Here is a 24,073-nt window from a genome sequence, read left to right on the forward strand (position 1 = left end):
ATGTATCCTTGTTCCATATAAACTTGTAAAACCAATTTGAACTACTGATGTAAGAGTCCTTGTCACACATGGTAAACTAGCACCTGAGGAACCTTTGAAATCTTCTGGCCCAACCTCTTCTAAAGGAGGGTTGTTAAAATGATTTGCAAGAAACAATACAGCTAGTCAGAGAAGAACAGAACTTGATTGTCCCTTGGCCCATAAAGTAATAGAAAATGCCTTACATGCCACATTCATTAATTCCCTTATAGCTTGGTGTGGTAAAAGGGGTGGCCCTCATTTGCACATAGGAAACTGGCCCTGACAGCCTGGAAGCCAGGTCCTCTGACTCCAAAGCCACTGATTGCTTTTTCTGCTGCCCCGGTTCAAATCGGTCTCAGGGCGGTGCCATCTTCCTCTGCTGGCCTTCCCTAGCAGTATAGTTCAGTTGCTTTCTGGGTCGTCTTTCCTCCTAGACTGGGCCTGACAGGGCTAAAGATATCAGCCATCCCTCTGCGCCCACTATAAGGGTGGGAAGTATCCTGAGGTAGCAAGAATTGTGAGGCACAATCTGCAACTAAATCAGTCCTGCGGCCACCTCCATCTCTCCCTGGGTAATCACTGGCACCTTGGATAAATGACTAGGAAAACATGGCAGAATTTAAAGAATTGGTGGTAGGAGAAAATATTTCTTCTGGTTTGCTCCTGTTAAGTTGAAGAAGGTTCAGAAGAGTGGCAGCCAGCTTCCCATCTCCTTATAGAGAAGGAAGGGGGTCCTGGGTGAGAGCCAGCCGAGAGTTGATATACCAAATGGTAGTTCAGATGTGCTCAGGTGAGTGAGCGACTATGTGGCAACAGGAAGGGTGGCTACCACCCAAATGGCCTCCTTAATTAGTTATGAATTCCAGTTCATTTGACAGATCTAGTTTGAGGCTTTGTTGAGATGAGGATTAGGTCATGTCTCTTCAAAAGCACAAAACTCAGGAAACCAAGCAACTGAGGCCTCAAAATGTGTTTTTAACACCAAAAGGACCCGTAGAGATTGAAAACCCCATTGATGCTATGGGTAAAGTTAAATGAGCTGCTCTACCTATATTATACAGCAAATGAGAGAGGGAGGGTTAAAAAATGAACCCTAGTAATGTGACGCAGTCTGGATTACTCCTGAGATACAAAAGAATTGGACATAACTGGTAAATGATTGTATGGCTTCCAGAAATGCAGCAATTCACCTGTATGGGAGGATGAGGGAGTAGAAAGTCTGATATCCTGCCTTAAAACGTCAGGCAGGTTGGAATGCTGTTGTTTTCTTGATAGGAATGTGGTGGTTTTAAAGGAATGCCAAGGTAGTGCCTGTGGGAGTATGCTCAGCACTGGCTCCTAGTCGCCTTAGCCATAGCTGTGTATAATCTCCTTAAGATGAGAAAGCTCATTATCAGGAATGCAAATGATCTTGGCAGCCTGGAGGCTAAGATGGTGAAATGTAGAAAATCCTGCATTGGATATCAAAGATCAACTTCAAGTATAAAAAAGGGAAAGCAGTTCTGGTATTAGTAATCTGCTGATAAAGGCTTAATAAAAGCCAAAGGGATAATGCCATTGGTTTTAAGCATGAGCAAAGGACGAATAAAATGTTTGGCTCTATAAAAATGTCCTATTCAGAGAAGGGAGGGGGCAATGGTGCTGTGTGCTATGTTGGACACAGCTGGAGTACTGCATCTTAGGTATCATGAGTAGAGAGAAAAACCCCAAACTTGGCAAGTCCAGGAAAGGCAACCAGTTTAGTCAGATGGTATCCTATGTGGAATAACTGAGAAAGTTAAGAGTGTCTGGCCTGGATAAGTGTAGCCTCTTCAGGATGTTTTCACATCAGTGAACAGCTGGCCTGGCTGGGCAGAGAAAGCAGATACGTACTCTTGGCCAAAAAGCAGAGCTAGGACAAACAAAGGGCTTAGATAGCCCAATGACTAGAACTGTTCTATAGCTTTCTCAACAAAGTAGGGGACAGCTTTTGGAAGGAATGAGCTCCCTGTCACTAGATGTGCAAGCAGGAGTTAAATGATCTATTGTGGAGTTTGCAAGAGGCTTCCTCCCTCGAGGTTGGGAGATGTTTCCAGGAGCCTTTCAGGTCTGAGAGCCTATGGTTGGTTAGTGTTTCCAGCTGAAGGAAGCAGTCTACTTCTTTAGAACTGGAACCTAGCGAGGTTTACAGTGTGAATGTTGGGGTGGATTCTCCTCCCTGACATCAGGGGAAGAGTCTTTGGCCCCAGGAGATCCAAGGTGGTGAGTCAGCAACATGCCCGTGTACAGGAGTGGTGCTGTGGGTAATATTATTACCCGTATCTGTCCAGGTGCCTGTGTGAATGAGTGAGATATGACTGACTTTGTAATTTGATATATATGTGACTGTATGAATGCAAATGTGCCTAGTATGGTAAATATTTAACTGGCCACATGTGTGAGGCTATGTGGTTGAGTATGATCGTATGCAAATATTCTGTGTCTAATAGAGTCCCACACTTGAAATACAGCATATACTCCATGTTTCTCCTGTTAGGTCTGTGGCTACAAGACTAAATTTCTATAATCGTCTTTATTACAACTTAGGTTGTGGGAATTTATGTCTTGCTGAGGATCCTTAATCCTTGTGCCACTGCTTCCTGGAGACTCTGGGAACTGCTATCCAGATCTGAACTGTGGGGCACCTCCAGAAAGGTAGCCTTAGGAACAAGGGTTGCCCAGGTAACTAGGTCATACCCAGCATCCATCCCCTCTGCGCATCTCTGGAATTCAGCCCCAGTGGCCTCCAGATCCTCCTCTGTAGCAGGTGCTGACTAGTAGGCACTCATAAGAAGGGGGCAACCCTGCAGGCTGCCTGGGCCATAGCTAGTTTATGTACTGTGAGCCCAGGTTGACCTTGCACAGCCCCAGGGTCCGTTTTAGAGGCACACAGCCCACCGTGTTTGCATATGGGACTTCGGTCCGTGTCCTAGGTTAGAGGACCCTGGGAAACTCCATGTAAGCCCTTTCCTCAGCTTGTCCCAACTTTGTGGCCATAGCTGTCTGATAAAGGAATTCCCAATCCTCTCTTCCTCCTCCCCACATCTGCCCTCGCAATGGAAAAAGCTGCCCAACAGAAAAAGCACCGTTTCTGGGGCTTGATGGTCTGTTTTTCCACCCACTTCCAACACACACACAGGCTTTATTGGCTGTGGGTGAGTTAATGTCTCTGAGCCTTACTTAGGTCCTGTGGTGCTTCTCTGCTTCATCAACTTTTCTATCCTAGCGCTCAACTGTGTGACTCAAGCAGGTTTCCCACAGGACTCTAGGATGCGCATCAACTCGGAGATCTTTCCCAGTGTGACAGCCTGGCCCAGGCTCCAAGAAAGAACGTAGGCTACCCTGCTCTCTGCACCCACTCTTTATTGCAGCTGGGCCAGGCGCTGGATCCTGCCGGGCCCGGGGAGGGGAGGTCCTGACAAACTCCCCAGTCTGGGGCCAGCCAGCAAGGCTGAGCTGAGCTCTGAGGCCCACACCCAGCCCAGCCAGCCCGAGGCAGAGGCATGGTCGAGAGTGCGGAGCCCTCAGGGAGGGCGCAGGGCGCAGGCCCCGGCAGCGCACGTGGCCCTGTACACAGCTCTAGCCTTTCGAGTCACTGGCTGTGGGCTCCTGGCAGAACTCATCCATGAACTGGAGGAAACGGCCGAACTTAGGTGGGCCCTCGCTCAGGGCTGGGCGGGCCAGAGGTGGTGCTGTGGCACCGAACACTGTCCGCAGCGAGCTGCGCACCAGCTGCCGGTAACGCGCCCGAAACTCCTTGAGCAGCCTCTTGGCCTCCAGGTACTGCTTCTGGTTCACCAGCCGCCGCTCTGTCCGCTGACTCAGGACAGCTCCTGAGGGAAAGAAGCCAGGAGGGGCAGCAGGCTCGCTCTGGGTGTCACCTAGCCTAAAGCAGTGGGGGCTGGGTCTAAAGGCCTTACTTAGAAAGTGGGATGGCATGGGAGAAGAATGTTAAGGGGACTGAAATATAGCCTCTCCAACTTACTGGATTTCGTTAAGCAATGTCACCATAAAAAAATAAAGAAAACAAACAAAAACCAAAACAAAACAATAAAAAAGAAGAGTAAAGAAAAAAGAAAAAAAAACACCTCTCCAGCTTGAGGCATTAGGAAGCCAGCGGTGTCCTGTCATGCCTTAGTTCTAGTCTGCAACATGCTGTGGGACTTTAGGCAACTTCCTGCCTCACTCAGCCTTCAGTTTCTTCACCTGGGAAGCGCTGGGGCAGATGCTCCCTAAAAGCCCTCCTAGCTCTGAGATGAGCCCTTTGCTTTATACCAGCAGATAAATAAACTAGATCTCTGGTCCTGGCAGCGGAGGACTGGGGGCCAGAGCTATACCTAGCGGAGCCTCTGTAATGTTCTGGGAGTCCCGCATGCGAATGAGGATGTCATCCAGAAGCTGGGCTCGAGTCTTCCGTGGAGGCGGAACAGGGATCCTCTGGGCCTGACAGAAGGTGAGAGGAGAGTGTTATCTCAATCTTATGCTCAGACTTTCCTGGCCTCACCTCCTCATATAGTCACAGCTACAGGCTGGGAAGCAACTGGGGGCGCTGGGAAAGCATGGCCCTTAGAAGGGCCTGAGGTGACAGCCACCTCTGTTCCTGTGGGAGTCCTGAAGGACCATTTATACACTCAGGGAGGTGCAGGTTTACCCGTTTCTCTTTGGGAACATAGTGTTTCTGAAGAGTGTTCATCTTGGGCTTGGAGGAGTGGTAAAGGCGCGGGTGCTTCAGCATGTGCTGCAGGGCCTGTGCATTCTTCTGGATTCCTAGGGCAGGAAGGCAACATGGAGTCCAGGTACCTGCCCCACTTTCTCCTAGATGTCTCCCCCAATTTGTTAATTCCCCATCTCATAGTGGTCCTGGATAAAAGGATGAAAAGCCCCAAGAGGGTATACTGTTTCCACATCTCTTCCTGATCTGCTGCAGTGTCAGAAGTTCCATCATTTATTCAGTGAATACTGGTCCCTCATGAGCACAGATCCTAATGGGAAAATGGCATTGGTGTGGGGAAAAGGGCTGACTTCAATGTAATCCCATTAACCTCAGGGGGGTTATACTGCAGAGACTGACACCCGAGAGAGCACAGCTAAGCTCTAGTTCCTTTGAAAGTCCCAATACTATTAACACATAAGTCTGAAATAAGGAGCTCAGAGATGGCACTGTCTCCCTTGCCTCAAACCAAATAGAGGAGACTGGATGTTCAGTCTGGGGCTTAACTGGGCTGGGGAAGAGCTTGGGAATCTGGGTGTTTGTTCATCAGACCCTTCCTGGAGAGACTTTGCCAACCAGACCTAGGCCCAGACTGGTTGGAATCTGAACAGCTGTGGCTCCCCAAAGCCAATTAAGCCACAGGCCAGGTTCCAACATGTAGGGCTCCAAACCAGGACACCCTCAGGGGCCTTCTGACAGTCCGAAGACAGCTCCTTGGTCTGGAAAAGAGGCTTGGCACTAGCCTTGGCTTTGCCCTGACTTGTTCTGGGCTGTGGAGAGGGCTCCATGCCTTGGAGCTAGTCTTCTCACATACCCTTCGGCTCAATGAAGGTTGGATCAGGCTTGGCTGTCAGCAGCTCCTCGTAGCCATGGTACTTGCTGGGGAGTGAAACAGATGGAAACTTCCTCCGAGTCCTCTTCACCTCTCTGGGCGCTGGGGGTAGGGGTGATCTTTGTTTTTTCTCCACCTCTGAAGCATCCCTCTGGAGAATGGAGGAAGGCAGCCCACTCACCTGGCCCAGGAAGAAAAATACATTCATTCATTCCATGAACACTTCTGAGCCTCAGTTCTGTGTGGGGCCCCATGCTGGGCCCTGTTAAGGGCAAGAACCAAGACTGGGGTGAGAGAAGGCGAACATGAAAATAGACAATGACCATACACCTTGGTAAATGGCTGTAACAGAAGGGAGCACAAGGCTTCTAGCTGAGCCCGCAGGAAGCCCTAAACCAGCCTGGGGTGCCAGGAATTTTTCTGGAGGAAATGATGCCTTAGCCTGAGCTATGTCTTGAAGAACCAGAAGAGCCATCCCCAGGCAGGGGTGGAGAAAGGAGAAGTCTACAAGTGATGAGAAAGGAAGACTGTTGCAGGCAAGGGATGCTATTATAGCAAGGAGCACAGGTAAGATACAGCAAGGTGCTTTTAGGGGAACCTAATACTGGTATAATTGGAGTGCACTGTAAAGAGGGAGGCAGCTGGAACAATAATCAAGGCCCAGATCAGTAAAGATCTTTAAATGCCAAGCCGAGGCATTTTGTTTTTGTTTTATTTTCTTTATCCTTACTGTGATGGATAACAAGCCATGGAGGAGTTATAGGGGAATAAGTGAACATTGTCTGAATTTGGTTTTAGCCTACCCCAATTGGTTTTATGATAAACATCTTTATGAAACCTGTATTTCATGTAGGGATGTAATTACTTATTATTAAAACTTATGACTGTCTAAGAAGACCTATAACAAGTAAAGAGATTGAATTAGCGATTTAAAATTTTCCCATCAAAAGTCAAGGACCAGATGGCTTCATTAGTGAATTCTACTAAACATTTAAAGAAAAATGAACACCAATCCTTTGCAAACTCTTCTAAAAATTAGAAGAGAGAACACTCCCAACTCATTCTGAGGTCAGCATTACCCTAAAACCAAAATGAAAGAAACACATCCCAAGAAAGGAAAACTACAACTCCATATCCCTATAAACACAAAAATCCTCCAAAACATGCTAGCAAGCCATATCAGCAACATAGAAAAAGCAATAGGTAGGAAAAGTTAGTTTAATACCTGAATATCAAATATGGTAATATACCTATCAATAAATAAAGGACACAAACCAGATGATCATCTCAACAGACACAGAAAAAGCATTTGGCAAAATCTAACATCTATTCATAAAAAAGCAAAGCAAAAACAAAACAAAACAACAAACAAAGAACAGAAATTTCCTCAACCTGATAAAGGACATTTATGAAAAGCCCACAACTAACATTATAATTAATTGTGAAAAACTAAAAAGCTTTCCTGCTAAGATCAGGAATAAGACAAAGATGTCTGCTCTTGCCACTTCTCCTCAACACTATGCTGGAGGTTATAACCTGGGCAATTAGGCAAGGAAAAAAAAAAGGTTTTTTTTCAATCATAGTGACTCAATTGTATTGCTTTTGGCTGCTCAGAACTGCATTTTGGCAATACACCTCTATTATGAGAGTAGTAGTGCATGATGTGCATGTTTGAGTGGCAGAATTACCCTTGAACTTATTCTTTTCCTTTCATACAACTCTCTCAATTGTTTATTTTTAATGCTTATTTATTTATACTCTACTTTTTTCCAAAAAGGTTCTAAGTCATAAAGATACTTTTTTACTGTAGGAATCTGTGTATCACTGTAAGTCGTACGTGGAGTACGTAAGGGATGGATGGATAGAGAATCAGACATAAATGTGTGGGTGAATGTACATCTTGGAAAGATCTGGAGGGGCAAGACTAAGGTGGGGAGATCAGGAAGGGCAGTGATACAATAATAAAGTTTAAGGGGCCCCTGCCGACTCTTCCAGCCTTGTATTTCCGTTTTCCTACATGTCACCCTTCTGTTGCACTGACAATGAACCACTCGTGGTTCCTGCAGGTACCATTATAATTTCCTCTGTATCCTGCTTCATGGTGTTTGCTCTGCCCAGAGTGCCCTTGCTGCCTGTATCTTTACCTTGTTAACTCCTACTCAGCCTGCAAAACTCATCTCATTTGATTCTCTTCCAGGAAGCCCTCCTAGTCTGAGGCAGAGGCATCCCTGCTTCCTCTAGGCTTCCAGTTCCTGAGTTTCTCACTCTCAGCATTGACTGTATGCACTGTTCCTGTCCATCTCCTCCATTAGACTGAGGACATCTTGAGGACAGGACCATGTCTCATCCATCTGTGTTCCCAGGATTCAGAGGCAGCAACAGAAGTGAGGTGACCTTAAGCAGATTGGCAGAGGCAGCAGCAATCCCTTCTGAAAACCTTGTCAGAATTGCGCCCCAGCCAGCCCCCACGTGTGGTTTGTACCACAGGACCATGACTTGTCCCCATGGGTGTCTGTACTAGTAGCCATGGGTCAGTGAGTCTCCCAGAAGGGACCTGTAGGCCTAGTTAGGGTGCTACCTTCTGGTTTCCAGATCCGCCTTGTGCTTGCTTCCAGCTGCCTACAGCAATCCAGCTATCTAAGGGCTGCTCAGGAACCTATGGGAGTTGGGAACAAGTGGGCAGGGGCAGGTGGATCCAGGTACCTGGGTCAAGAAGATGGATTCTGTGCTCTTGATGTCCTCATCTGACAGGTGCTCCGGGCTGAGGTGGCCAGCGGTGTCACTTCGGCGGGACGTTGTCTCTTCACTAAGCACAGTGGAGTCAGAGCAGATGGGCGGAAGTGGCACAAAGGTCCGGTGGGGCAGGGAAGGGCCGTGCACGCCCTCCACGGGTATCACTGACTCCTGAGAAGTGCTTTTGGCAGTAGGCCGCACTTCAGTCAGCTCTGACCCTAGTGTCTCCTTTGAGGGAGACTGGGTTGTGGTTCCAGGTAGGCGATGGAGAATCAGAGGCTGCTTTGGCAACTTTAAGATTTGGGTTTTCACCTGTCATGGGAGAAGGGCTGGTATTGGTTTGCTCCCTAATCAGAATCTTTCCTCTTGGACCTCATCAGCCTAAGGCCAGTTTGTACAGTAACAGAGCACTGGGTGAGGGCTCAAAAGGAGAGGGAGGGAGCTAAATCACACTTATGGGCACCTAGGATGTGCCCCATGCGTGACATACGTTGTTTTATTTATACCTCAAAACTACCCAGTGAATAATTATCCTCATTTTATAGATGAGCAAATGGGCTCAGAGAGGTAAAGTGACTTGTCCAAGCTCACAGAGTTATTCAGAGGCAGCGTCTGGACTATCTAATTCCTGTCCTGGGCTCCAGGCTTCATTCTACACCCCTGACCATATCACTCCAGCCCTCAGTAGTCTTATTCCTACGATCAAGGCTTAACACAGTGCCCTTAACTTTCCTCAGGGACTCCTAGGAGGGCATGGGGGAGATGGTCCAGTTCCTGGAAGGCAGCAACACCAGGCCCCGTTCAGGATGCTGGTTCTTGCACCTTATATAAAGATCTCTCAGAGTTCGAGATCAAGGAAATAATTTCTTTCCTGTTGAATTGCCCAGCTTCTTTAATTAACGAAAGCCTGTCTTCCTTTTTCCCTCCTCCTTTGCCTCAGGTGCCAGGAGGGAACCATGTGCTCAGTTTCCTTCAGCTGCGCTTAGTTCTCCCTAGTTACATGGTGGGTTGATTTTATTCTTTGTCAAAGGTATTTGGTCCACTTATAGCTATACTTAGACAATATAGTGTAGTGGAAAGATCCCCAGCACTGTTGTAAGAAAAATATGGGCTGGAATACAGAGGGAGCAGACTGCTCTCAACATAAGGAAATGATTCCTAAGATTCAAGCAGGAGATGTGTATTCTAGGCCTGGCACAGCCATTCATGATTACTATAGGTGACTATGACTTGTACTGGTATGGCTTTGGGGAGTTTATAATGTATTTTCCTATCTGCTGCTTCATCTAATCCTCTCAGCAGCTCTGAGAGGTTTTAGAGTTGAGAAGCTGAAGCTCAGAGAGTGAAACTGTTGGCCAAATTCAGGCAGCTATGGAAAGTGATAAAGTCAGGCTCATACCTGGGTCTTCTGACTGATTTCTCCCCACATCTCTATAGTTCTTTCTCTGGACCTCAGTTTCTCTGTAAAATTAGGGAGTCAGACTCAATGACCTCCAAGGCTCATCCTGACTCTGCCTTTTGGGTCTCTCTGACTGTCTCATCCCTCCTGGGTATATCTGTATTAATAGAGCACGGAAAAGAGAAGACACTACTGCTACTACAAACCTAATGAAGGGATTCTGGGCATTGTGGGAGAGTGCAGCTTGATTGCCAGGCGGGTCTACATGCATTAACATGGGGTTGGGGAGTACTGCCTTGGAAGCCTTACCTTCCGTGAGTCCTTCCGAGGCATCAAAATATGATGTTTAGCCTTCGCTGTCTTCTTTCGAATTAAGTGGATCCCTAGCCGCTCCTGGAGGAAGCTTTTGAGCAGTGGAGGGACCCCTGGAACCATGATCGGAAAATAAGATCACGATTAGCTAACATTTACTGGGGCACTATGTGTCAGGCACTGTTCTAATAACTGTACTTAATTAACTTACTTAATTCTTACACCAACCCTAGGAGGTATGTACCTATATTATTTCTGTTAGATAGGTGAGGAAACTGAGGCACAGAGAGGTTAAGGAATTTGCCCAGGGCAACAAAGACAGTGTGGAGCAAGTATCAAAACTCTGCTGGTGTCACTCCAGGACCCAGAATTCTAAAACTCCTTTAAGCTGCCTCATCATGGACAGTGGGTTCTACTGCATTCACTGTGCTCTGGGAGGAGAGAGCTCTACACCCCTTCTCCAACTGAGAAATGAGGTCACAACAGACGTGTTCCACAAAGCAGGGTGTTGCTTAAAGAGCTCACGCAGGATCTAGATAATTCTGTATTCCATTCTTGGCTATGCCTCTTTCTTGCTACGTAACCTTGGGTAGATCGTGAACCTCCCTGATTCTCAGTTTCTGCCACTGTGCACAGGGATGATAATGCCTGCCTCACAAGGCTGCTGTCAGGATGAGCGGGTGCAGAGCAGATGTTCAGCAGTGTCTGCTGTTTTCTCCATCCCCCTTGCCCACCCACCCACGATGCAGAGCAGAGCTCAGGGCCTGGCACTGATAAGGTTGGGATGAGGGTGCCCACATTGCTTCCTGGGCACTGGGTTGTGGGGGACAGCTTTGCAGACACCATACCTCGTGTGTGGGCCACCAGGGGGTTGTTATGAAAGACGAGCTCACAGAGAGATGGGAAGAGAGCTACCGGCAGGAGGGCGTCTTCCTTTGCAATCTGGAAGGCATGCAGGTGAGAGCATCAGGTTGACACCACCTCTCACCTCTGCCCAAGTGCCTCCAGGCCCACAATGCAGGGCTACATGCTTGCTAGGACTGGGGTAGGGCTGGGGAAGTGATGCTGTTGTGGACAGGACTCACTGATGGGCAACGCCTTATCTCTGTAGTTTCACCTGTTCACGCCCAGAATGCCTTGCCCCTCCTGTCTGAAATCTTACCATCGCTGTTTCATGTTTCAAAGTTAAGAATTTTTCTCCCTTCTGTGCACTGGTTATGTAGCTTATACTAAGTGTTGAGGATGCTGGTGACAATAATAACAAAACAATAGACTACTTGTCTTGCAAGGAATCTGGAAAGTAGGCAGGGAATTGACTTTGACTTCAGGATACAGTTTGTCTGACATGTCCCCTTCCTCAGGGCAAACTCTACACACTCCATCAGTCTGTCAACAGTACTCCTAATGGCCTTTTTCACTGAGGCCTGTCCTGGGCACTCATCTGGGGAAGGACAGGGAACAGGAGGTCAGGGGAACCCACCCATCTAAGGGATAAGTAGACCCCATAGTAAGGGAGACCTCATGGCTATCTGGGGCCCACGGGCTGCTCCACCCAAGGCCAGCCTCTGAAGGACAAAAAATACATAATCCTTGTTAAGCAGAGTGGCTGGAACATCTGGGGACTACTCTGGAGAAGGTGTCTATTAGCAATAGAACAGTATCAGAGCCATCAGTATCACAGGGGCCATGCGTGGGGCAGTGACCTTTCAGATGCCTGGATACACTGAAAGCTGTTGGATCAGATTCGGGACCCACAGAAGGCGCTAAGGTCTGAAGGCTGGAAGGAGGAGGGCACTTCAGTTTGGCTTCCTCTGGGACTTCACTAGGTAGCACTACAGGCCCAGTAGGCTATTAACCTAGTCAATGTCTTTCATTTTGGTTCATTCGCTTAACAAATATTTACTGAATACCTACATGTAATAAGCACTGAGTTGAGATTGAGCAAAACAGATATAACCACTGACCTCATAGAGTACTACCTAGTAGGAAACAAGCATTGAAGAAACAGTAACATAAAGAAGAGTAGATTTACAACTATGATTAGTGCCCTAAAAGAGAGGCACGTGAAGTACTAGGGTGATTTGACCTACTCAGAGAGATAGGAAAAGGCATTCCTGAGAGATCTGAAGGATGGGTGGGAGGTAATTAGCAAATATAGTGGAGGATGGAGTATGTGGCAGAGAAACCTCTGTATTAACCAAAACCGTTTCCTCTACTTTCTGGGCACACAGCTGGACTGTGTATCTTCTTGCCTTCCAGGAGCCAGATGTGGTCATATACTCAGTTCTAGCCAGTGCAACCTGGGTGGAAGTAACAGATGCCATTTCCAGGCATAGCTCATTCAAAACCTCCTGCTTGATCTTCTACATCTCTCACCACCTACCCACTCCTCAAACACCTATCCACCAGATGCACAGGATCCAATAAACTACTCTTAAGTCCCTATGGGATGACAAAGCCATAGCCAGAAGGACCCTGGGTCTCTGAATGATCATATGGAAGGCCACCAGCCAACCAGAAACATCCACATAGGATTTCGTAAAAGCAAGAAATAAATTTTTATTGTGTTAAGTCATTGAGATTTTTAAGTTTGTTGCAGCAGTTAGTGTTACTTTAACTAATGCAGAAAGGAAGTGTTCCATGAAAAGAGAACAATGTGTGAAAGGCCTAAGAGCCAGGAAAAAAAGGTGACCACTAGGTTTTGGCTTGAGTAACTGGACAGATGATAGATGTATTTCCTAAGATATGGAACAATGGAAGAACATCAAATTTGAAGGGATAGATCATTGCTTTACTTTGCATATGTGTACTTTGGAGGTACCTTTGAGACCTCCAAGTAGAGATTCAAGTAGACAGTGGATATACTGGTCTGCAGTTCAGAGGAGTGGTCCATATTAGAGTTACAAATTTGTGAGTCTCTCTTCATGGGCCAGTGGGTATGTGAAGCCATCCCTATGGAGAGAGTACAGAGTGAGAGGAGAAAAAGGAACTAGGTATGGGCCTTGAAGGACTTTAACCTTTGATCACCTAGACTAGGGGTTGGCAAATCCTTTCTGTCAAGGGCCAGATAACAAATGTTTTAGGCTTTGTAGGCCATAAAGTCTCTGTCGTTGCTACTCAACTTTGTTGTTGTAGCACAAAAACAGCTTTGACGATTCATAAACAAATAAATGTGGTGGCTCCTTTCCAACAAAATTTTACTTGAGGACTCTGAAATTTGAATTTTAATGTGTTATTCTTCTTTCTATTTTTCCCCAACCATTTAAAAATGTAAGAATCATTCTAAGCTTGAAGGCTGTACAAAAACCTGGGTCAGAAAGATACAGCCCATGGGCCAAATCTGGGCCCCCATTTGTTTAATAAAGTTTCATGAGAACACTGTCATGCTTACTCATTTATGTATTGCCTTTTGTGCTACAAGGGCAGAGTTGAGTAGTTGTGAAAGTATTATATTTACTATCTGGCCCTTTGAAGAAAAAGTTTGCTGAATTCTGATCTAGACTCTAGAAAAGGAGGGATGGAGGGTGAACCTACAAAGAAGCCTAATATGTATTGATAAATAACTAGATAATGGTGTTTAAAGAGGTTGCAGAGTCTCTCGTATGCAAATCAGATAGTCAAGAAGCAGTCACAACAGAATGGGGGATGGAAAATTTGATTTTGTCAGGATGCGAAACTCCATACATCTAAATCAGATGGCTAAAAAGTTGAAGAAAGTTGCCATCAAAACTGGTAGAAAGTTGAAAGATGCCTAGGGCATGTGTATCATATTTCCTATAAAAATTAAGTCCCAGCTGAAAGATATAGGCTTAGGATTATGGCTGACATAGCAAGCATAATTTGGGTATCAGGCTAGCTTGTTCCCTTTAAGGTGAGTTCAAAGCCCCTGTAAATAAATTCAGGTACCAATGACAATTTGAAATTTCTGCCCAATTTCACTGGGTCAAGTGGAAAATAACTTTGTCAAATTTATGAACTAAGTAACTATTTGTTAAAGGTTGAGTAGAAATAATTACTCTTGACCCAAAAATTATTAGATTTCTGAGTGAATATTCTAAAGGTTTAAGTTCTGTTTGAAGGCAGAATTGGTTTTAAAATTTGTAATTTTAATATATTGAATGCAAATTTCAATTTCAACACAGGTAGCTCTGAGTACTCCTTGACATGATCAAAACATCATTCACTCATCTAACGAACTTATTGAGCACCTATCATGTATCAGTTGCTATTCTAGATGATATAGTTGTAAGCAAAACACAGTCTTAGCTCTCAAAAAAAATCTATATTCTGGCAGAAGACAACTGATAGTAGACAAAAAGATATATGTTAGGTGGTAACTGTCATAAAGAAAAATGTTATTTAAAATCTCAAGTGAGAATGCAGAAAAAATGGCAAGAGTGCTGCTCCCCTCACAATAAGGAAAAGCTGAGTAACGTACATCCTCACTTTTCTTCAGTCCAGCGAAGAGCTATGGTCTCAGGGCAATCAAGTGGCCTGAAATCTAAGATTAGATGGGCACCCTGAAAAAGAGATGGAACAAAGACACTGGTTCACCTGTGGCAGAATGTGGAAGGAAGAGATGGCGAGTGCCACACAAGCATTTAAGAAGAAATCAGCTAAAAATTTTAATAAATTGCTAAAGGCCAAGTGTGGGCTAGAGCAGTGGTCCCCAACCTTTTGGGTACCAGGGTCTGGTGCTCCTATGAGATTCTAATGCCTGATGATCTGAAATGGAGCTGAGGTGGTGATGCTAGTGCTGGAGAGTGGCTGCAAATACAATGAAGCTTCACTGGCTCTCACTCGCCTGCTGCTCACCTCCTGCTGTACAGTCCTGTTACTAACAGACCGTGGACCAGTACTAGTCCATGGCACTGGGGCTTGGGGACCCCTATACTCTTAACTCACTAGAGTAAGAGTATAAAACTCCTGAGAGCTGCAGACACAAGGGGAATTCACAATTACTTGTATGTGAAAGACTGGACTTGGGGAGGGAAACCTGAGAAAGCCTTCCTCCAGGTGTAGGCCTGGTGGAGAGAAGGTGCCACTGCAGAAAAGGTAAGAATCCTTGCCAACCGTTCTCTCCAGTGAACAAAAAGCTTAAGTTGCTAAGGAAGGTCAGCCAACCCTTTTGGGCCTAGGGCCTGGCATTGTGGGGGTGGGAGGAGACAGGTAGGGAAAAAATTAAAACCTGCTACTCCTGGGGTAGGGGCAGGAAACCACCCGGGCCCCACTATATTAGAGGTCTTCTACTCTTCGGAGAGGGGTAGGATCACTGAGAATGGCCCATTCTTGAGACACAGGAACCCAGGGCCTACTTAAGACTGGGGTTGGACCCCCGCCACCAGACTAGCCAGCACTAAGTAATAGGCAAAAACAGTCTACTGCTGGGGAAGAAGCAAGAATGTGGAGATAAAATCCCCTCAGGTGTAGGAACCCAGGGAAGGTTGCAAGCTGAAGATAGAGCAGGAACACTGAGAAAAATGCTCTGGCACCCCAGCAAGAACCAACTATATGCTGTTTCAAAGAGATGTACTTTAAATATAAACCTATAAATAGGTTGAAATTAAAAGAACAGAAAGAGATATACCATGCCAATAGTAAGGGGAGTATGCTGTGTATCTACATAAAATCAGACAAAATAGACAAGGAGCATTAGAGGCAAAGGGTGATAGTCATAATAATAAAAGGATCAATACATCAGGTAGATATAAAAATTCTAAATGTATGTGTACCTGATAGTAGAACTTCAAAATACATGCAGCAAAAACTGACAAAACTAAAGGGAGAAAAAAACAAATCCACAATCATGACTGGAGATTTTAACACACAGCTTTCAATAACTGATAGAACAAATAGACAAAACAACAGTATCAAAAAGATTTGAGTGACACTACCAATCACACCTTAACTTAATTGATATTTTAGAACATTACCCCCCAAAATTGCAGAATACAAATTGTTTCCTAAATGCGCATGGAATGTTCATGAAGATAGAATATAGGGTGAATCAAAAACAAGTTTAAACAAATTTCAGAAGAATGAAATCCTACAGATTATGTTATCTGATCACAAAGGAATTAAATTAGAAATCAACAAATATAAGACATTCAAAGAGCCCCTAAATATGGAAATTAACTTACTTCTAAATGACCCATGGGTCAAAGAAGAAATCACAACAAAAATTTAAAATATTTTAATTGAATGAAAATAAAAACACAAATCACAATTTGTAGGACGCAGCTGAAACAGTGCTCAGAAAGAAATTTAGTTTTATATGTTTATGTTAAAAAGAAAAAAGGTCTAAATCAATATCTAAAATTAAACTACTTGGGAAACTAAAAAAAGAGGAGTAAATTAAACTCATTGTGAGTGGAAGGACACAAAGGTTTGAGCAGAAATCAATGAAATGGAAAAGAGACAAATAACAGAGAAATCCCGCAAAACCAGCAGCTAGTTTAATAACAAAAATTCAATGAAAGGGATAACTTCTAACTATTTTGGATCAATAAAATAAAAGACACAAATTACCAATTTCAAGAATGAAAGACGGATCCATCATACATCTACAGTCTACTGACTTTCTACAATGGTGAGAAGACCATTCAATGGGGAAAAAATAGTCTTTTCAATAAATGGTGTGGAGAAAACTGGAGATCCAGATACAAAAGAATGAAGTTGGACCCCTATTTCACACCATATATAAAGATTAACTCAAAATGGACCAAAAACCTAAATGTCAGAGCTAAAATTATAAAACTCCTAGAAGAAACACTTGGGGGAGTTTAGCCATACCAACTGCTTGCCTCAGAAGGAATGTAAACAGAGTACCTTAAAAGCTGCCTGCATTTCAGACTTGGGTAGGGCTCAATTAGTGGGGTTTATAGAAGTTATCCCCATTAATATTGGAAAAATATTAACATAAAACAGTAAAAAAAACATGTTAAGTCTGTCTCATGGGCTTTACATCTGCTGTTCCCTTAGGCTAGAATATTTTTCACTTCATTCTACCCTTAGTCTTCACCTCACTTAACTCACTGATTCAGATCTCAGCTTAAATACCACTTTCTTGAGAACCTTCCCTGATCTCAAATATTAGATTAGACACCCCCCCATCAGATACTTCATAGCACTACGAATTTCTTCAAAACACTAAATATGCTTATATTGTGACTATTTGTTGGTATCAGTCTTCCCCTGTAGGTGACACGCCCCATAAGGGTAGAGGCCCAATCTTTCTTTGCATGGCTGTATACCCAGTGCCTAGCACAGAGCCTGGCACATGGTAAGGGCTAAATAAATACCAGTGACTGAATGGACAGACTCCTGCCTTTGCTTATACTCCCTCCACTTCCACCATCCTGGTAATTCCTGAGCCCCCATACCTGTAATGCTGGGAATTGGAGGGTTGGCCTTTCGGCCAGAGCAGCTGGCATCCCACCCTCCCATCTGTGCCCTTGAGGAAATAAGTAGAAAAGCAGAGAGTCACCTTGTTGTAGGCCAGGCTAAGGTACCTCAGCTCTGGGAAGGGTGGGGCCAGTGTCTGGTTCCTGGCCTTCAGTGACTTCACAGGAAGAATCTCGAATGTGGGAGGAAGTGCACATACCTTGGTTGTCTTAGAAGGAAAAAAAAGTCAAAGCTAAAGAGCCTTGATGAGAAAGGAGCTGAATGCTGCCACAGGCCAACAGACCTTTCCTATGGCATGTGGTGGAAAGAATGACCATCGTAAGAGATTTCTGGCTCCAAGTTTTCTGAGGTCACATGGTGAGCTAATTCTCTGGCACCCAAAGTTCCAGTTTCAAGTTCTCTGAGGCCAAAGGATAATACAGCCCCCACCTCCCACCTCTGTCTTACAGCAGCTTATCCTAAACTGGATCCTCACTTCTATATAGTTGGGCTAAAATTTCTCCAGAGGGCAAAGAGATCGGTGCTTGCATCATTAAGGGGCCTTTTCATAGTGGAAAGATGGACAGCAGGAGTGACCTGAGCCTTGAACACCTGGTCTGATGGGCTATCTCACGTCCTACAGTGGAGGCCCTTCATTTCATGAGGAAACAACAGCTAAGGCTTGAATGACTTCAGGCAGGCCTGAATGTGTCACAGTGCATCTGGGTCACTTACAGGGTCATGGCCTCTCAGCACAACCCAACTTGTCCCAGGGTCAACATGTTTGATCAAGCAAAAAATGTAAATTTCTGGATTAACCATGCCTAACTCAGTTCACTCACTGATTCCTTGAGTTAGATGGAACCAAAGGAAATTACAAGGTAAGTAATAGGCTACTGTCCCAAGCTCCATTAACTGACTGATGTATAGTTGTACTTCTTATTGTAAATGAATAAATCAAAATTTCGTTAGTTCATCAATCTTTGAGAGTTTGGGTAGCGAGCACCTACCTTGAGAGAAAAACCAGTTTTCTGGGTTGACAAAAATAAAATGACTAAACCAGTGACACTGAGGATTAGATCCCAGATAATGGTGCATTTGGCAAGGATCACTCGCTTTTTGAGGGCTCGCATTTGAGGAGTTCATGGAATTCATCCTAGTGGCAGCCTTACTTCAGCTTCATCACTTGCGGCAATGACCTCGACCTACTGAGTCACATCTGAGCACAGTGAAAGCCAGCCTGCGGGCTGTGTGAGGGCAGGGACCTGTCTGTCTAGTCCACCACTGCATCTCCACAGGCTAGCACAGCACCCGGCATGTGGTAGCTACTTGGTAAATATTGTTCAATGAATATATATGTATGTCTCTCATGGCTCCATTAGCTTATTTTTGTTTATTAAAATTAATGTTCTAACTCAAGGACACAAATATAAAACAGGCAGTTCCTACCTCTGATGTTGAAAATCCAGGGTAAGATGAGAACACAACTTCTGAAACAAAAGAGAAACAGAATAAAGGTTAGTGAGAGCACGGATTGACTCCCCTGCCCCCACGCAGAGAGGCCAGGGTCTGGGTCTGCCACCCACTGTGTACAGCAGGGAGTCCTCACTGGTCCTCAGCTGCAGTGCTATCTGGGAAGAGGAGCTGGCTGTGACATCTGTCCTTTGCACTTAGAATAACATCCAAACTCCTCGGCCAGGCCTCTGAGGTCCTGCCTGACCTGGCCTACTTTTCCAATCTTATCTCACACTCCCCTGTGCCCCTCGCTCATTGTATTTCATACACACAAAATCAAAACCACATTTTGATTTTGCAACATGCAAGTTCTTTTCTAGCCTCAGACCTACTAGGCAGTTAGTACTGATCAGAAGGCAAACCAACTGTCTTAACAGTGAGAAATGTATATAAAACATATTCTGTCCGGAGATTTAAAAATAATATTTGTTATATTAGTTGAAATAGAATGTGTTAAGACACTGAATTCAGGAGAAAGACTAAGAATAACCAGCAGCATAGTAGAAAGCAAGAGACTACGGAGTGATTTCTTTCTTGGGACCATCGGAATGAGACGAGCCAATACATAGCTGAGTTCAACCTAATAAAGCATCTGCTGGGACTAGATCCTGTGCAGGCACCACTCACCTTTGCTCTGGCTAATGAGACACCTCCACATGCTAATAATATTATTATGCTGAGAAAGGTTATGGGAAAATGAAGTAAACAATAATATGGGTGGAACACCACATGGCATAAATAACTTCTGTGACAAGGGGCTGGAAAGGTTTGTGCAAGGAACAAAGTAGGAGTTAGCATGAGGATGGGCCATGGTTGCAAGTGTGGGCACTGAGGAGTAAGCCTCTGGGGAGACAGAGAGCCCCCACATTTAGAAAGATGAGCTGCAGCATAGCATACTCTGCCTGAAACCATGTCCTATCCTTTCCCCACAATCTCAAGAAGCAGCCCCAGAAATCAGAACCTACATTGTAAGGTTCTGACTGGGGATTGTTCGACAAAAAGACGGACAATTAAAAATCTCCTAATATTTGAGTAAAAATTAACACTATGAACAAAGTCATGAAATATGACAGAAGAATTAGCATCTGAAAAAAAAAAACCATGACAGAGTTAACAAAAAGAATAAAAAATTTTAAATAGAATAATTAATTAGTATCCTCAGAGGAATTCGAAGGGCTATTTCATCCTAAAACAAAAGGAGGTTATAGTGGAAGAGAAGCTATTAACAATTTTGTGAATTTAAAATATCACAATCAAATAAACAAATAAATGTGCTAAATGAATGAACAGACTCAGTTGAAGAGCTAATTCGTAAAAGGAAAGACTAAGCTGAGAGACTATCTCAGAATGCAATGCAAAAAGGCAAAGGAATATAAAGTACAAGAGAAAAGAGGAATAGAAGGTAGATCCAGAGCTTTCAGCATCTGATAGAATTTCAGATGGAGACAACAAAGAAAATGGAAAGGGGAAAATAAAGAAAATATCTTCAAGATGAAGAAAATCACATCTTTGATCAAAAGAATACTTAAAGTACCTAATAGAATAAGCAAAAAGAGTTGCATGTGTAGATGCATCTCAGTAAAATTTCAAAAGAATTAAAGGGATATCTTAAGAGAGTCAAGAGAGCAAAAATAGGTTTTCTACAAAGAGATGAGAATCAGATTGGCATCGGACTACTCATTGGCAACAATGGATCTAGAGGGCAATGGAGTAATATCGTCAAAGCGATGAAGAAAAATGATTTTAAAGCTAGAATTTTCTATTCAACCAAACTATCATTCAAGTATGATAACAAAATAAAGGTGATCTGGGATATTTTAGGGACTCAGAAAGTCTATTACATATAAACCCTCTTTGAAAGATTCAAACAGCAAAATGAAAAGCAACACAGAATAGGAAACTATCTTTCTGTGAGAAAGGGAGATACTTCTTAAATAAGAACCAAAAGGCATAAACCATAAGGTAAAATTCGATAGACTGGTTGTTATGGGCTCAATTGTGTCCTCCCCCGCAAATTCATATGTTGAAGCTCTAACCCCCAGGACCTCAGAATATGACTATATTTGGAGACAGAGCTTTTAAAGACGTAATTAAGGTTAGATGAGGTAACCACGACAGGCTCTGATCCAGTATAAATAGTTTTCCTATAAAAAAAGGTGATTAGGACACAGAAAACACAGAGGGACAACCATGTAAGGCCATAGGAAGAAGGTGGCCATCTATAAGCCAAGGAGAGAGGCCTCAGGGAAACCAAACCTGCCGACACCTTGATCTTGGACTTCTAACCTTCAGAACTCTGAGAAAATAAAGGTCTGTTCTTTAAGCCACAATTCATGTTGTTCAAGGATCAGCTATACATGAATTTCAAATCAGGCAAAACTCATCTATGGTGATAGTCATCACAATGGTGGTTATTCTTAGAGGGGGTACTAACTGGGAGGGTACCACAGAGGATGCTGGAAATGTTCTATCTTGGTGGTTAACTTTTTAACCACCAAGATATATATATATATATGTTCAAGCTCTACACCACATTTCTATATTTTTTTAATTTCTCAATTTAAAATAAATGCTTAAAAAAAAACCAGTGTGGTAGCATAGTAATAGATAACCAAATCAGTGGAGCAGAATATATAATCCAGAAATATACTCATTTATTAAAAGGGATTTTGATTTATGATAAAGGTGACATTTCTTTCCTTTTCTGCCTCTGAATGTTGCCAACTGGCTGTGATTCTTGGCACTGTGGTGGCCATCTTGAGACCTCAGTGGGAACCAGCCTACAAGGATAGACGGGCGGGCCAAGGATGGCAGAAAAGAGGATGGGAAGAACCTGAGTCCCTTGAGAACATCAATGCACCCCAGAATTAACCATCTCCGGAAAAGGAAAGCCTTATCTCTGAGTTTCTCATTATTTGAGATTTTTAAAAATCAACTTTTAATTGGATTTTAGAAGTATCTTAACAGAACCAGTTAGGAAACCACTGAAATAATTCATGTGAGACTTCTACCTTCCCAGGCCCAGCAGCTTAAGTGCAGCAGCTAACCAGGGAGCCACAGACTTTCAGAATAAACTCTCGGAAGTTTACTCCTACCGTGGGGCTAGAGTCTCTGGAACAAGGGTCATCACTCACCTGTCCGGTCCACATCCTTTTTCATGGGCAGTACGGTATAATCCGGTTGCTCATTTGAGTTTTCAAACATCCATGACTTGGGCTGCAGCATGGATTGGGACCCTTTGCGAGGACTCTCCCTGCCTCCAACCCAATCCCCCGACCCGTCTCTGAGCTGAACTTGCTGCAGGTATGGGATCCGGAAAATCTTGTTTTGGTCCAGGCTTAACTTCTTCAGTCTTCAGTTAAGGAAAGTGAATACAGAATGACAGCAATAATTATACTTCAGAGACATTTACCAAGCAACTTTAAGGAAGGTACATGTAATCAGTCCTGGACACTTACTCCTCTTGTGTGACCTTAAGCCAGTGACTTACTCTCTCTGGGCTTCAATATCCCCATCTCTAAATTGGGACTCATATTTATTAACTTTTCAAGGTTCTTGTGAAGATTAAATGAGACAATGTAAATGGCCTGGCGCAAAGCCGTGGTCAGTAAATGGTAGCTAAATCCAGAGTAAATTTTTCAGGGATCTAAAGCTTAACCATTTAAGTGACAGCATAATTATTAGGTCAACCAAATAGCAGTTAAACTTATCTTTCTGGTTCTTTTTTTTTCCTGTCTCTTCCCCCAAAGTCAGGATCCTGTCTCCTCCTATCCTCCTTTCTCTTTGCTGCTTCTAATCCAGTCACATAATCAGAAATGTTCTTACTGATGCCCCACTTTTATGGTTGAGTTAAAGCTCAAGAGGGGAGAAATGACTTACCCATGGCCACAAAGCAGAGAAAAGTGGTGGAGCTGGAATTTACACCCAAGCCTTTTGGCTTTCAGAGAAGTACTCAAGGTGTGAACAAGGCTGGGGGTTATAGAGGGCCCTGCAAAGAGAGGCTTGTGGCTTTACCTCCTGAGCCCGGCCAGGCTGGCAAAGCAATTGGGGTTGGAAAGTTTGTTGTCATCTAGCATCAGTGTCTCCAGTGCTGGGAACCTCAGGATGTACCTCTTGCTTGTCAGCGATGTTGCAGATGCCTCCCTGTGAGTACAAAGATAATGTGCAAGGGCAGGGGCTAAGCTCTACCATTCCCAGGAAGAAATGTAGGATAAGGAACCAATCAAGAAGTCTAACCAGCTTGGGAGCTTCTCTAGTGCCCAAGAGAAGTTCTTGCAGATAGGGACCAGAAGGGGTCCCTGAATGACCCCTTCCCCAACCACACTCACACATGCAGTCTTCTGTGTGGAGAAAGGTTATACATATTCACTGATGGACTCAGTGAGACTGGGCTGGGGCAGGATGCGGTGGGCATTAGCAGTGCTCATGGAAAACTCTGCAGTGAATGAGGTATGACTGAGTTGGGGGGAAGCATTCTATAGGAAGAATACTGTACATTTTTGAGTCACAGCAGACACTGGGTGTGCTGTATCATCCCAGGGATTGGTAACCATAGGAACACCAGGACACAATGCCCTTGGCATGGACCACAGCTTTGCCACTGAGTGGAGGAAGAAAGGTTGGCTGCAGTGAGGCTCTTCTCTGAAGTGACTTCATAAAATGCACACATCAGTAAAGAATTGAGAAATCTCTTTTTAAACTCAAACTTTGAGGATTCCCAGAAACACCCAAGAGTAGGATTTAACAGGCTGAGGTCCTGTGTACACAGGTAGGGCAGGAAGTTGTGGCATTTTAGGTAACTCCATTAACGTGACCTCATTTTTGCCCCTAGGTGGATGAGGCCTAGGTAATTCTTTTTAAGTACACAAAGGCAAATAACTTAAATTATGTTTTCATTCCTCTTTCCAATTCCATCCCCTCCGTACCTTCAAATAAACACACACATAGATATCCAGTCACAAATACATCTAGATACATATTAACTGCAAACAAGAGGAAAGGAAAGAAACATTTCCTCAAAGCCTACTAAATTACTGGCATTGTGTTAGGTGTTTTGTGTATGTCATCTCAGAACAGCACTGAGGAGGACAGGTGTTATCTCTTTTTCAGATGAGGAAACTCAAACTCAGAGTGACTTGCCTGAAGTCTC

The 24,073-nt window shown here is 44.2% G+C and overlaps 1 protein-coding gene across 4 annotated transcripts in view; it reads right to left on the minus strand.

Moving 5' to 3' along the window:
* Positions 1 to 3,384: 3,384 nt before the first annotated feature.
* Positions 3,385 to 24,073, minus strand: part of XRRA1 (X-ray radiation resistance associated 1) — a 44,612-nt gene continuing 23,923 nt past the window's right edge. For 3 of the 4 annotated variants that reach the window (XM_039848047.1, XM_039848045.1, XM_039848046.1), the window contains exons 9-19: positions 22,939 to 23,067; positions 22,059 to 22,276; positions 18,859 to 18,899; positions 17,513 to 17,638; positions 10,875 to 10,968; positions 10,024 to 10,139; positions 8,286 to 8,627; positions 5,565 to 5,763; positions 4,691 to 4,806; positions 4,377 to 4,482; positions 3,385 to 3,872 (exon numbers count right to left, since the gene is read on the minus strand). In XM_039848047.1, coding sequence (XP_039703981.1) covers positions 3,619 to 3,872; positions 4,377 to 4,482; positions 4,691 to 4,806; positions 5,565 to 5,763; positions 8,286 to 8,627; positions 10,024 to 10,139; positions 10,875 to 10,968; positions 17,513 to 17,638; positions 18,859 to 18,899; positions 22,059 to 22,276; positions 22,939 to 23,067 — 1,741 coding nt within the window. In that variant the 3' untranslated portion in view covers positions 3,385 to 3,618. The remainder of the gene's footprint in view (positions 3,873 to 4,376; positions 4,483 to 4,690; positions 4,807 to 5,564; positions 5,764 to 8,285; positions 8,628 to 10,023; positions 10,140 to 10,874; positions 10,969 to 17,512; positions 17,639 to 18,858; positions 18,900 to 22,058; positions 22,277 to 22,938; positions 23,068 to 24,073) is intronic. The other variant, XM_039848048.1, reaches the window with a different exon arrangement.

The sequence above is a fragment of the Pteropus medius genome, unplaced genomic scaffold (assembly GCF_902729225.1).
Source record: "Pteropus medius unplaced genomic scaffold, Ma_sr-lr_union100, whole genome shotgun sequence".
Classification (NCBI taxonomy): domain Eukaryota; kingdom Metazoa; phylum Chordata; class Mammalia; order Chiroptera; family Pteropodidae; genus Pteropus; species Pteropus medius.